This window comes from Diadema setosum, chromosome 13, assembly GCF_964275005.1.
Source record: "Diadema setosum chromosome 13, eeDiaSeto1, whole genome shotgun sequence".
NCBI classification, from domain to species: Eukaryota; Metazoa; Echinodermata; class Echinoidea; order Diadematoida; family Diadematidae; genus Diadema; species Diadema setosum.
In genome coordinates this window covers 9695636-9711022 of record NC_092697.1, presented here as the reverse complement: position 1 = coordinate 9711022, position 15387 = coordinate 9695636, and the positions used below count along the sequence as shown (strand labels likewise).

Genomic DNA, 15387 nt, shown 5'->3' with positions numbered 1-15387 from the left:
AGCAAACAGGAACGCTGGGAGGCAATGGTGCCATCAGCTCACAACACTCCCATTGGTAGTACATAGTGGTATTCATTTTTTTAAATCTATAATTCAAACTTTTTCCCCTTTAAGTATCGCAGTTCATTAGGCGAGGAATAACCAAAATTGATATGACAAACTAGTTTCAAGCAAACACGCATGACCATAATCGTGTCAATGATAACTTCTGAGATAAAATTCACTAACCTCATTAATGATCAATAAATTTTTTACGAATGAGATAACACCGGATGAAAACGAAGGAGTATACGTGAGAGCAACTCATGATTTGATATATTTTTTTTTTCATGTGACCATGGCTGTTTCGTGCCTGGCGGAGTAGCTCTATGTTGTAAGAGAAAACAACATTGGACCAATGGCATGCGCGGAGGCGTTAAGTGTGTACCCATGCAGAGCTCCGGCCTCACGCGATATCTCCCTCCGAATCGTATCGGCAAACACAACCTGCAAATCACTGTGTTTGGAGATCTTTGAGTTGGGAAGTCTTTGGATTCTGGAACTCCTTGCGCAAACAAAACTTGGTCATCCAATTGTGCGTGTGTCCTGCGTTTGTATAAGTGCATGTACGAATACTAGTATTATTCAGTGAGCAAGGGAAATAACACAGGTAGGTAGGACCACAACTACACTGGGCTCGAACATCACTTACGGACTACAGACAACAGACACCACAACTGACTGTGTAGGGTCCTATTACCGACACTGCAGTCTTCTCTTCGTTCTTCGTTCTTCTTCGCGATATACGACGCGCGGGACTAGAATTTCTTTTCTCGGAGCGCCTTCCCTGCACAAGGGGAGAATATTCGAAGCATCATGGAGGTCAAACGCTTTTGGTCCGTGGCCTTGGTCCTTCTCAGCATACACGGAGGCTCCGACAGTACCACGGAAACAATGGGTGAGTTTTCCAACGAGACAGCATAACCAGTCTTAGCCTTTAGAGGCGAATATAATATCTTGAATATACACATGGATTCGGTGAAAGCAGAAATATGAGTACTTCAACGTAGTACACATTTTGTATTGATGTGTATAACGAAAATTGGACACTCTGTCCAAAAGTTATGAATTTTAAAACAGCTTTGGTTGGATTCATGATACGAAAGCTATAAAGCAGTTCGTGATGTCACCCGAAGGCGATAAAGAAAATATCATAGAGAATTTCATAAAATTCTTCTTTCTTCTTTTTTTAAACTACGCTTTCCTTCGACTTGTTACTAACAAGATTACTTAAAGGGTAACATTTAATTCTCGTAACATCTTAAAGAGGTTACTAACAAGATTACTTAAAGGGTAACATTCAATTCTCCTAACATCTTAAAGAGGTTGGTCAAGCGCTCTTCCGTTTAGATTAGAAAAATGAAAATGATTATGTTGAACGAACCATCCATAACTTTGAAGACAGTTAGTACAAGGTTAATGCAAGCGCAGACATGTAGATCCATTCTACATTAAGATTCTTGCAGTTGATTTTGATTACCGCCTTTTGTGGAGTGCATCATAGATATCCGTGATAAAGCAAGTTTCTGGAAAGTGAAAGTGAAGATACATTGATAAAAGATGTCCACACCATGTAAACTATCAACTTTAGACTTGTCAGTTACCCATCAGAAAGTTCAGTTTATATAAAATTAGATTTCTGGAAATGATGGAAAACATTGAGTATGTTTTGTTACAACGTATATGTTTCGAAACCCCGTACATATTTATCAAGAGCACACAGAAACAAAAAACAAAGTGATCAAAGTGAAGCAACGATAATCGAAAAGATGTTGAAAAAAACAACAACAACAAATCAAGATGCTGGTATCAAAATAAAATCTTTATGTCACCGCATGGATTTGTTGTTTTACAGTAAACATGAACTATTGATTCAAAATAATCTTGAATGGACAGACTTCAGAGGTTTACTTATTACTTGTGAACAGGCATCATCCTGGATATTGAATTTGAAAGAGATATACCGCTATACGAAATTGCCATTTCGTTTTGGGGGACACCATTTGACATTTGAAACTTTTCGCGGTGTGGAAATTGAAATAACTGACGAACTGACAAGGGGATTTTTGTAGAAAAAGCCACAAGAAATAAGTGTGACGCAAGGAAGTCGTGTAAGATAATTATTTCCTATTTGCATGTCAGTCAGTGTGTCGAGTAGATAGTTTTGATATCAATTCCAACTCTTGTGTCATTAATGATTTCTTGTAACGTCATATATCACTGTAAAGGAATAATAAAGGAACATCAGAACGATTAGTAATGTTTTATCATTAGGGTGATGCGATAACAGACACACACCACACACAAACACACACACATTTATATATATATATATATATATATATATATATATATATATATATATATATATACATTATATTTATATATATTGTTCTTTTCAAATCTACAAGATGTAGATGACCGTACGGCCACATCATGAGTGGATAAGATAAGAAAGACGTTTTGTTAGTGGAATAATACTCTAGGGAACGTCATGATTATATTATTAGATGACTTGCAGATATTTGAGACGAAGTGGTAAGGATTTGAGAGACGTGTGCTTGCGTAGGTTCTTTTGTATCTCACTCGAAAGCACATTGTGTTTAATTTCTCCTCAACGATATTTGATTCATTCCCTCTCTACCAGTCTACCCCCACCCCCACCCCCACCCCCGGCTCGGTTGATTAGCTCTACCTTCTATTTATCCTTCACCAAGTGCACTGTCTGATAATGATGTCATTGAAATTGGGTGTAACTTCTGCAAGGTTAATGATTAAATTCTAAACCACATTCTATGTTTGCTACGTGTGTGTGATAACCATCTTTTAATTTGAAAAACAAGGATAGTCGAAGGAACAGTAATCAAAGGAAAGGAAGACGGCTTATTTAATCTTCCAGTCATTATAGTCCTATATGGTATCGTAATGTTTATTCTAAATTGATAACCATATTCCTGATTTTGGTTACCGGTTTTGAATAGCAGTCAATGTCAATATTGTCTGTTTTCATATTTGATAGATGAAAATGTAACTATCGTTTCGGTTTGGCGTGCATGTTCAGCAATTACAGTTTATTTCAAGTCAGCGGATAATTATCACCATCTGTTTCAGATATTGCTTTGGATACAGTGGAAATATGCTATAATCTGTTTCAAATATTGTATGGAATACAGTGGGAAATGTGCTATAATCTGTTTCAAATATTGTATGGAATACAGTGGGAAATATACTATACTGTAATTTGTTTTAAAATGTTGCACTGAATATATAGTTTACAAAGTTAAACTCATTCTTGCTTTTAACAATAAATTCAATAAAATTTAGCAACTGGTCAAAGAGTAATCTTCATCATCACATTTTGTTCACTTTGCCATTACTGTATAGATTCAAATGAAAGAAAAAAAATAGGTAAATAGATCAAATGACTATAAGCATGGTGAGATAAGTTGAAGTACATATAAACATCTGCAAACTGGGAAAGGGTTGGTTTTTCACATATGTTATGTATAAGATAAATTTATATTCATAATTCAAAAATAAAATGTCAACAAGCACTATAGGTTAAAGTGTGGTTATATTCCTAGCCTCATTCAGACTAAATGGAATGGCAGAGGTTCCATCAGAATCGGACTTAGAGTAAGAAAATTGTGCATTGTGATTTAAGTTCTACATAGAGTTTCCTCCGAATAGTGAAAATTATATGGACTCACCTTACAGCCGCAAGCACATGTCTGAATAATGATACCATCATTAATGGTAAACTCATTAACTTTGATGAAGGCATCATCAAAATAATGTTTCAAATTCATGAAATTCTTCCGTCGAGATGTTTTCATTGCAACATGTACTGATTGACGAATTATTTACGTCGACGTAGGGCAATTTGTCAATCAGTTGCAATCAAAATAATGTTTTTGGTCGATGATTTCCAACTACAACCATTTCCCTAAATTCCCTAGTGTTTGGCACCTCTCTGTACATTGCAACACGAAAAACTTGGAAACGTAATGCATGAGAAAAGGAAATGATTCAAGTTTTCTTTTTGCTTGTGTAGGTCAATGGGAAACTTGTGAGGCCGTGCTCTTACATGATCTGAGTTGCAGGGGCACTCGCGCCCGGACGGTTGCTGTTTTATGTCAGTTATCAGTAGAAGCTTTTAAAGACATAACATGCATGCCACCTATTTTCGTCTAAGGTCCGATTTTTCCACGAAACTACACCATGCGATTTGTTCAGTTTTTTATGCTGTTTAGCAAAGCCAACATGAAACATAGTGTGGGACTTGACTTTAAGTCAACATGTGTGCGTGCGGTTTCTTTTTTTTTTTAACTGCCACAAAGTTAATGATTGAACTGGTAGTTGAAGTTTGCGTCAGCAACGTGAATGCCGCGATAACCAGAAGTTGAAGTTAATGTCTACTCACCTATAGGGCGGAGACAGTCGGCAATTGTGTGTGTGTGTGTGTGGGGGGGGGGGTGAGGATTGAGGGTTCAAATGGAGCTGGGGTGTATAATAACATTACCCACTTTCCCTTTCTTCAAATGATTTGAAGAACGAATACAGATACATGATGAATAGGAGTGCATGTTCATAGAAATGATGATTAAGGATGCTGATGTTCAGATAAAGAAAATTAATGATGATTATAAAAAAAGGATAATATTTCATTGACAATCATCGATGAATTAATCTAAAATCTACGTGATCTATAAAGGTTCCTCATACAAACAGAAATTTGCTGTCATTTTATCTATATATACAAATCAATGTGCACATCTGCGTAAAATAAACACATTCCAAATGCTCAGGATAACTTTTGCCCCTCTGATTACTGTGACTCTTTTACTCAGCAACATCTTCCATGTTAACTGTATAAGGAACAAAAAATTTCCATACATCTATTACACTGTAATTCGCTCTTTCGTTAGTATTTCTTTTTTTTTTTTATTTGCTTTCTCTTCCTGTAGCAGTCTTTTATAATATAATTACGATCAAAGTTTTAAAAGTTATCGAGATCAGTCAAAGTTTTTTTGAAAAGTAAAAGCCTTCAGTGTCCAGAACTCGCCCACTGCGCTCTCTCACATTCGTGTTTTTCAATTTGGGTAACACATTTCTATTAATTGTAACATCAGTACTATTTGTCAATAATATATCTTCAATTTTGAATTCATATTCATACTTCTATTTCTAAAGAAACCGTGTTTCATTCGTTTTTCTCTCTCCAGACAGGAAGTTTAAATATTTTTTTTTTGTTGGTCAAACCATGTCTCCTTTCTGCCTTCTCGTCCCCTATACATATTGATAATAAAAATAATTTGAATAAATTTTTGCTCGTTTAATTTCAGTGACCGACTTTAGTACGTTTACTGGCGTGACGCTAGAAACAGTCATGCCAACCGACAGAACGCCTCCGCCACCACCTCCGTCCATCCCACCGCCACCTCCTACTTTCGACACCGTCGATCCCACTCCTGAGCCAACGCCGACTCCTCCGAGCGGCACTCGCACTCCGCCGCCTCCGCCACCCCCATCTCCGCCGCCACCCCCACCGTCAACGATCGCCCCGCCTTTGACGACGCCACCACCCACCGAGTTTGCTACTACCGTGGCAATCGAACCGACTACCGTCACGCCGGAGCCCACCGAGCGTCGACAGACCGAGCCTCGGGCGACCGAACCGAACCCCACCGAAGGGTCCAATCCCATTGCCGAGAAGGAGGGCAAGATCAGTGTAGTAGTTGACGGCTCCAAGGAAGAAGTATGCCTTTCTTTCATGAAATGTTGTCAAAAATGTGTAAAAATGCAATATCACAGCTAAAAATAAAGTAATTCTGAGGATAGTGATGATGATGGTGATGATGATGATGGAATAATTGTGATGATCCTGGTAGACAACAATGATAATGATATTGTTTTTATGAGTATCAGAATAATAACGAATTATTGCATTTCAAAGTAGATTTATTAGATTGGTGGTAAAATCAAAATAACAATGCAACGGATCAACGATTTATGCAACCTGTGCAATAACATCATAACTTTTATATATTTTTTCTTCCATGTTTGTGGTGTCATGATCACAGTTCGATCGGCAGAACTTCAAGGAAGTGATAGCAGAGCAAACCAACATGTACTGCGGGTCGAACGAAGGCGCCTGCAAAGGGGGAACTGTGACTGTTGGGTGAGTGCTGGCTTAGATTCTGAAACAATCAGAAGAAATTTTGAGGAAAAAATATGGTTAGCTCTTTGTGTGTCAAGGTGTAACCCCCCCCCCCCCCCCCCCTTCTGTGTGTTTAAATTTTGGCGAGGAAACTAAAACAAAAAATCTGCGCATGCGCAAATTTGCTTTTAAAACTCGACCTGGCGTCGTCTGAATTTGCACGGTCGGTTCTGAAGGGCAAAGCGGGCAACAACAAACATTATATTATTTCGACTGTTGCAATTTTAGAACTTATACGTAAAATCAACACAAGTCAGGTTTATTTCTCTTTCCAACGGCAGTATCATGGCAGTATCAAATCACAAATAAGTTCCGCGTTAATGATGACTTTATAAATGAATAGAGTGGACTCAAATGCAGAGAGCGTAAGCGTAATCAGGTTAATAAAAAAAAAAAAAGCCAAAGAAACAATGAAACAAGAAACTCATGAAGAGGTGAAATTTTGGATGTTTAAAAGGAGGAAACAACGAAATCGCACAGAAAAGTTCGGTGAAGTGATGATGTCATGGCCCTTCATGTTTTCTCTTCACCAGATTTCCCGTTTGACATGAATTTGAAAAAAAACAAACACCCGAAAATAAATTAGAACTGTAACGATATAGGCGATGATGAGTAACATAAATAAGTGTCAAGGGCTATCAAGGAATTAATGACAAAGGGAAAAAAAAATAATAAATTGCTCTAAAGACCACTTGGAGTGTAGATTGAAATAAATTATCACATCATTTGCCTCGTTAGGTTCGTATATTGCTTATGTAATTGGAACCGGCATCACTGTTTCAAGAAAACCCTGAAACTCTACTCTCCTGATGAATTTTTGCATGGTTTTGATAAAAAAAGGAATATATATGTATGTATGTATGTATGTATATGTATATATATATATATATATATATATATATATATATATATATATGTTACCGCTCTATTCGTTTGACATTGTTCTGCCTTAACATGTAGTAGTAGCATTTTCCCCGTATATCATACATTTCTCCTTCCCTCTACCTCTCTCTCTCTTTCTACCCAGAGCTTGACGGTAGGCACCAAATGTACATGTCACTTTTTAGTGTTTTACTGAATATAACATTGTGATAGTTTTAATGCAACAACAGTTTAGTGTATACCTAACTATAGGCCCTATAATTATGTAAATCATATTCTACTTCGGAAACGAATGATAGCTCGGTCACAATATTGATTCACATTTTTGGTATAGTTTTGTTTTTGTTTGTTTGTTTGTTTGTTTGTTTGTTTTTTGCTGCTTCTATTTTTTTAAACACATAGGCATACCCCGTTATCATTAAATCGCCTGGTCTAATCTATCCGTTCTCTGTTTCTTTTTCACAAACACTGATTACTCGGGGCTTATACAGCCAAACAAGCTTGCTTTCATGTAGGTCCCATCATACTTCTCTTTGTTCAACCCCATTTCGATTTCGACCAGTTATCATTACAACAAAAATTGCTGTGTTATTACCATGTATATTGTTTGTTTTTGCAAATTGTTGACAAGTAAAAGAACTTGTAATATTATTTCTGATGTAATATTCATAAATGAGAAGTATGAAAATAAATGAATTGAATTGAATTGAATTGAACATATTCCCCCAAGACCCGAAGATGTTATCATCGTGGCCGTAACAGACTACGAGGATCCCGTGGCAACCTCGCGGCGGCGAAGACGACTGCTGGCCACACAGACACAGGTGGACTACTACGTGCAGGATCCCATCAACTCCAACAACGTCATGCTGACTTCGGCGCAACAAGAAGCCTTCTTGACAGACGAGGAAGTCGTACAGAATCTGGAGGTAAATGTTTATTATACAGGTATATATATATATATATATATATATATATGAATAAAGATTTAACAAAACATTGAAAAGTACAATAAACATAATGATTATAAGTAAATATTCGAAGATATATGACAAGGTGTCTCAAATACCACGTGCTGTGATTGAGAATCATGAAAGAAGAGCAAAATAAGATTGAATAATTTAATAAACAATAAACTGATTGTTAACATTGATAAACCTTGATAATGTGAAATTGGCAGGTATTATACTGCCACTTACTATAACCAGGTGCACTACACGAATTTAATATTGGATGAAGGCATAAACATAAATTTCCATGACACCACGTGTTCACAAAATGTTCATGTTTAACGGATATTATGGTAAGCCTATTTTTCTTATTGAAAAGAGGAAATTAGATGAGAGAAGGAGAAACTTGGTTGAATTTGGCCGTGAAATAGACTGAGTTCGGCCATGAAGACTGTCTTGCAACCCTGATCCCGGCAGCTGTTGAAATGCATGCAGTTATGAAGCACTGAGCACTGAGTCATTCTCACCTTTTCTGAGTGGTGAAAAAAATCGACACACTCACGAATCTTTGGTGGCCCGATCGGACCGCCAAAACAAATCTTTTCGTAGAAGTGGTGGCCCGACATGTATTTCGGTGGCCCAGGGCCACCGGGCCACCGCTGGTGTCGAGCCATGTATACAGCAAACTGATTTCACGTCTGGACATAACATGTATGAAGTCCTCTTTATATAACAAAACCTATCCAATTTCTTTACCAACTTTTGACCAAAGGTGGCTGAACTGAAGATAACAAAAATCCATATGTCCAATATATATTTTTTGCCAGTTGATTCTTAGAGAGAAGGTACCCGTTCTCCCTGAAATTCCGCTAGATTTCTCTCATAACGACAGCGGCATCATCCATTCATTCCACAAACTGGTTTTATGCAAAAAGCTAAAGACAATGGATCGCATGTCGTGGAACGAGGCGTCAGTGCGATGACATTTCAGTAACGATACCTTGAATATTTTCGAAATTTTAACGATGTGTCTGCGGCCGATCATCAGCATGGAGGATAGGGGATTCAAACTAAGCTGAGTTCATGATAAAATGTAGTAATGACTAACCAATTTCCACGACTTTCGATCCATGGTCTGGATAGATCAGCATCTTAACCTGACTATTTTTTATTTGTACATTCTTCAAACTTTCTAATTACGACAGCGTTCATTTCGGTAAACATTGGTTTAATTACGCTCTTCCGTGGTTTGATGGCGCGAAATTTTCACAGACTTTCAACCGCGTACTTTGGTACATGTGCAACCAAAAACTCATTAACTTTATAAACATTGGCTGAAGATTGTGCATGATAAGGAAATGTACAAAATTCTGACTTGTCTATCAAATCCTGGCCCACGGAGACGACATCGCCCGAGGACATTGCTGAATCAATTATAGTCGTGGTTGTCGTCAATGCATTTATCTTTCACCAGGAGAACATCGGTTTCGTCGGAATGCCGGAAGTGGTGACGGAGCCTCCGCCGACCCTGGAGCCATGGGAAATCGCTCTGATCGTCATCGGGTCCGTGGCAGGTCTGGCCCTCGTCGCTGGTGGCATTGGGTACTACATGTCGAGGAGGTGAGGAATTCAATCATGCAACAGTATTGCCATCATTAATATACGACCTGTTTCTTCATGATCACAATGGATTTTCGAGATGGCGATTCCAAGTCGATTAACTGACATTGATGCCACTTTAAGACTACTTCTACTAAACTAGAACGACAATCGCAATTTTCATCGATATCACCTCTTACAAAGCTAGATACGCCAATATGATTAAGATTATGATCGCGTCTCAAAGAGTATGAAATTAAGTATAGTATAAACTGGAATTTCAAAAATAAAAACTACATAATTATTCAAACTATATAATTTCATTTTCATTTCTCTAGCATAATGACAAAGTACTTGACTTACCTCATTCAGAAGAAGGGGGAATGGTGTGACCCTTACGTCAGCAATACGTTGAGGGAACGTGTAGTTTTCATTATAAGTGACATTTTGTAGAATTCTTTTTACATATTCTTTATATCGTTCCCCAGATGTGACATCATTAATTATTGCAGCCTTCTAATCCAGCGATGCCTGTACGTGACAGTATTGAATCAAAACTTCGGATATTGGAAACTTTGGAATGGACATGATGGATGTGTTCGATTCTTGTACACGTGCCACAGTTACATTCACTCAATCGGATAAATTCCGCCTTTAATGTTATTGCTTGTAATTTTACAGCAAGAACCCTGCCGACGAGTTAGATCTCGAGCTGCAGCAGAAACTTCCCGTCGAGGAATTCACCGACGTTAGAGAGGGCAACGACTATTCCACCGCTCCGGCCTCGAACGGCGGCAGCGAGCTTCCGAAGAAGAAAGCCCCTGTCGACGAAGTTGATGTGTCAACACAGGTATGGACGCAACGCCTTAAACGCACTCATGATCAAGCGAGCGCGTCCACGCCCACACAAGCACATGAACACACACAAGTATTACAATATGCACTTCACCTCACTGAGATAGGACCAATGACATATAAACTTACACCCACACACAAAAGGTGCATCGTTGTAGTTTATGCTCACGTAACGCCCATAATGCATTTCGAAAATTGAAAAGTTTTTGATACTAGCACTATGGGTCAACTGCTCGTTATATTCATATCACTCTTGAACTTCATCATAGGAAAGACAAATACATATTAATGAGCTGCAAATCTTGATTATCTTTCATGTTCCGAAGACATTGCATAATAGGAACTATTTCCACTGATTCTTTGTTTCTCAAAAAAAAAAGAGATTAATGTAGACCTATATTGGTGTTAGATACTTTGGTTTGTAACCAACTTTGCTCAACAACCTCGCAGAGAAGTGAACAACAACTATCAATTATATTTTACGAAGAATATTTCAATTTCAATTGTTGACTTGATTAGTAATATATCGTTCTTGAATTACTATTGATCCCTTATCTTTCTGGATTCAAAGTTTTAAGGTAATGTTCCTATGAAATGATCAACATTCTTTTATTTCCAGAAACACCGTCATGGCAGAACTGCCACTACAACCATGACAACGTTCGGTTTTCATCACATTTTTTAATATGCTGGCTAGGTGTTCCAACCGAAGATAAGCGAAGTTTATGACACTTATACTGTTGGTAGACCTGTCGTGAAAAGATGAGTCAGTGTACAAGAAAACAAATGTCATGTCTAATACTTTCTTCGCATCATGCGGTTGTCACAGGTGAAGTTCAACGAAATCCTTAGTGAGACTGGTTACAGGTTTGCCAAACAACAAGCTGCAGATGACGGCCCGACTGAGCCCTCTCCGGCAGCCAATGGCGGGAATTCCATCGTGGTGACGGCGGAGATTTCGTCGTCGTCCTCATCTTCCACATCATCGCAGCATGACGAATCGGAACAAATTGCAGTAAGCTCTCATACTCGACAACTCCTTTAGCATGTTACATGACTCGAAGTGGCATTTAGAAAACCTTACTTCACAAGCGAATTGTAATACATGGGGTCCATACCGCAATAGTTTGAATAAATGCACATCCTATTATGATCAGAATTGCAGTACATGTAGTTCTGTTTTTCCATGATAGGGGTACAAAAGTATAAATTACACAAATTGAAATGGAACTGAGGATAGAAGAAACCAATATTTCTGAGACGTCACAATTAATACATTATTTTGACGTTTGACTTGTTGGAAATTCAGTCGTGAGCATGCATTCTCTTTCACAGAGTGACCTGTTAATTAAAAGAAAATGTGCGCCGTTTCAGTGTCTGAAAATGAAAAAAAAAAAAACCTTCTTAGAGTGGTATACGGCCCATCAACCACTGCGCTTAAGGTTTGACCTGTTCACAATGCTGGTTGAACAATGGTAACAGGTGTCTCGCACATGTGCAAAACACTTTTTTTTAAACATATTTTCTCTATTTCTTTCTTTCAGTTTTGCCCAGCAGCGTCTCTTTAGAGTTCGCTTTGTAGGTCCAATGTTCGCTATTATGACTTCAAACGAACGTTAATAATTTTAACACGCAAAGAGGACTATAGTATCATGGATAAAGCTCTAAACCCACAAAAAAGGTGATCGTTATTTTCAATATTGGTATTATTATTATTATAATTATTATTATTATTATTATTATTATTATTATTATTATTATTATTATTATTATTATCATTATTATTATTATTATTATTATTATTATCATCATCATTATCATTATCATCGTCATCATTATTGCAGACTGCAGAGGATCAGCAGGTGATTCCACCTGAGTACGAGGAGGTCCAGGAGAAGGCAGCCAAAACATCGAAGCCAACAGCGCCCGCTAACGATGCAGCTCCGAAGGAGGATAGCACCAAGACTGCCGATGAGGAGGCCGCGGAAGCGGTCAGCGAACTGACCAATCTCGTGGCCGATGAAGCCAAGTAAGGAGCTATCGCTCACACATTGGCATCTATTATAAATGGTTACATGACATTTGCTCCTGCAGCAATTATTGCTCCCATGAAATATCAGCACGCAAAGTCAAACGTAAAACCTACCCACAAATATAACCCTCACCCTAATCCTAATACTCACATCAAAAATAATCTAAAACCCTATCACAATCCTAACGCTAACCCTAAATCCTTGGAGAAAATTAGACTGGAGCCATTGTCGCAGGAGCAAATGACGTGTCTTATCATTCAATTTACTTCATTGACCCTTGATTTGACAAGAGAGTAACGATTCTCGCTTGTCCATCCATACCCTTGGAAGCTTTTTGGTATAGTGTAAAAATTGGTGGCCAAATTCATCAATATCACAGCAGATTTATTCATTATTGGTTATTATTTATGAAATTTAAAGTTATGATGCAGTTATCTACAAACCTATATGATAGCAACTTAAACCACTGACATAGTTACAAAGTTTCCTCAGAAACTCCATAAACTTGCCACCATTGGATAAGCAGTTTTTCAGCAGTTGTTTTTTTTTTCTTTTCTTTTTTACTACAAAGTTTCTTAATGTGTGATTTCCCTCCAAAAGTGTTGAGTTCAGATAGATTGTGAAAGGATTTAACCTAAGAAAATAGTAATATGCGGAATGAACGAACTCTTGAGCTGCAGAAGAATTATTAATAGATCCATTCAGAGTCTTACAGGACATATTTAGCATACAGTTGGGTGTATAATTTGACTTTCTTACTATCTCTCATTTTATTGAATCGTTTTTTCATATTTGAGGGATTTCTTTCAATTTTTTTTTTTTTTTTCAGGGGAGAAAAATCTGGACATGACAACCCGGGCTTTACCGTTACGACCGAAGTGGATGAACACAACATCGCCAAAACTGTCTTGTAAAGATGACCCCTGACCTTTTATCGCGGACTGTTGCCCTTTTTTTTTTTACTCTTTACACAGAAAGATTACAAATCACTGTTATTTGTTTTGTTCATTTTTTTTTTACATTGAAAGTGGATATGATGGCAAAATAATGTACTTTTATTAATGCTCTGAAGACTGAAATTCCCCTTTTGGTTCTGTTACGACCAAGAATCACACTGAGAATGATCGCACAAAAGAAACAATCAATTAATGTTCAGGCGGTTTATTAACAGTGATATTGTGGGTACAGACAATGATCAATATAACATATATATATATATATATATATATATATATATATATATATATATATATATATATATCAGTACAATAAGAGTGTGATAACTTACATGCACAAGGTCCATGTAATCCCCTGGAAATGTTCAAAGACGATGTTCGATGCACCGATGAATGATTCCTCCGACGTAAATCCAGAGGCGCAGGTTACAATAATTCATACAGGGTATATAGATCCAGGATAAAATCCAGGATATAAGTCCACAGCGATACGTGCAGAATTCAAACGGTATACGATCGCGTTCAGTCGACGCGTGAATGGTGATCCAGCCAATAATATCCAGCTAGGAAATCAGCCCGTCACAGCTTTGACGTAGCAATGTTCATAAACGTAGAAATGGGGTCTATCTCCAATGTAGGCAAATTAATTCTCTGCAGGCAAAATGTCTGCCAGGCCTTATCTCCATAAATATAGCAGGTTAGCAGGTAACACAGGACTGACTATAACAAGTCGCTTCAGAGCCAGAAGTGACTGAACTCTAAGAGAAGAGGTATTGGGTACTCTGCCTACTACAGAATTTCTGTGGCTTATATACGTAGGTCCATTCACCCCTTCTGGAATGATCTGTAATTTGCTCCAAACTGGGGCTACATACTTCTACCTACTTGCACATACTTGTGACTTCAAGAGATTTTCAGAACCCTGACTTCCTGCTTATAACTACCAATCACATTGGGCTACAGGTACAGTGTATGTTTTTCATATGTAAGCTCTTCTTAGAACATTCTAGATTGGGTGAGAGATCATTCTATAGATTGAGTGAGCCATAATGTATTTCCTGTCACATGAATGTACTGTAGCTATACCAATTAGACAATTTTCCACTTATCTGGTCAACCTGTATGTACTGTATCTATACCAAATAGAAAGCTCTCCATTAATCTGGTCAACCTGTATACATACGCAATATATTAAAACAACCATGCATACAGTACGTACATCATCTATGTACATAACTACTAATGTGTACATTGATTGTGATAGTCCATCCAATGCTTACATCACAATTTTAAAATATCAGAAATACTGCAACACCGCTTTCATGGGTTTTCGTTCGATCAGTGGATTGATAGATAACGGTTTGTCTCCCTCTCTACCCCTCCCTCTCTCAATTTATTTCTCTATCTATCTGTCTGTCTGTCTATCTATCTATCTATCTATCTATCTATCTATCTGTAGAGCTGTCTCTCATTGTATTGATCAATAAATCATAAATCTGATTTTAAATAGGCTCTTGACAAATGTAAAGAGCATAACTAACAAAGAAAAAAAAAGATGCGTGAATCGCCTCTGCCCTTCCTTTGTTAGTTGCCATGCAAATGTAGTATACAGCTGTATTGCCTTAAGCAAAAATGAAAATGTCTCTGCCTCCACAACACAAGTCTTCATATGATACGCGCTGGACTAATACGTCATGACTATGATATGCTTGTTATACTAATCGCTCAAAACTCTATGATTTAAAGTACTTTTAGTAAACCGATGACAACCAGATAAAGGCCTCTGTTAAGCTACAGACTGCTGAAAATAATATACAAATGCCACATACCCCAGAATAAAATCACTCATTTCT

The 15387-nt window shown here is 37.6% G+C and overlaps 1 protein-coding gene across 1 annotated transcript; it reads left to right on the top strand.

The window, feature by feature from the left end:
• Window positions 1-652: 652 nt before the first annotated feature.
• LOC140237250 (uncharacterized) lies at window positions 653-13702 on the top strand. The gene is made up of 9 exons (XM_072317195.1): window positions 653-937; window positions 5385-5797; window positions 6123-6220; window positions 7872-8070; window positions 9566-9711; window positions 10372-10540; window positions 11375-11560; window positions 12390-12574; window positions 13408-13702. The coding sequence occupies exons 1-9, from the start codon at window positions 856-858 to the stop codon at window positions 13490-13492; spliced, it is 1563 nt and encodes a 520-aa protein (XP_072173296.1). The 5' UTR covers window positions 653-855; the 3' UTR covers window positions 13493-13702.
• Window positions 13703-15387: the final 1685 nt, after the last annotated feature.

Coding starts and splice junctions, on each gene's coding strand:
- LOC140237250 (XM_072317195.1), top strand. CDS start 856: ATGGAGGTCAAACGCTTTTGGTCCGTGGCCTTGGTCCTTCTCAGCATA. Junction 9,712..10,371: donor GGGTACTACATGTCGAGGAG/GTGAGGAATTCA, acceptor GTAATTTTACAG/CAAGAACCCTGCCGACGAGT. Junction 10,541..11,374: donor AAGTTGATGTGTCAACACAG/GTATGGACGCAA, acceptor CGGTTGTCACAG/GTGAAGTTCAACGAAATCCT.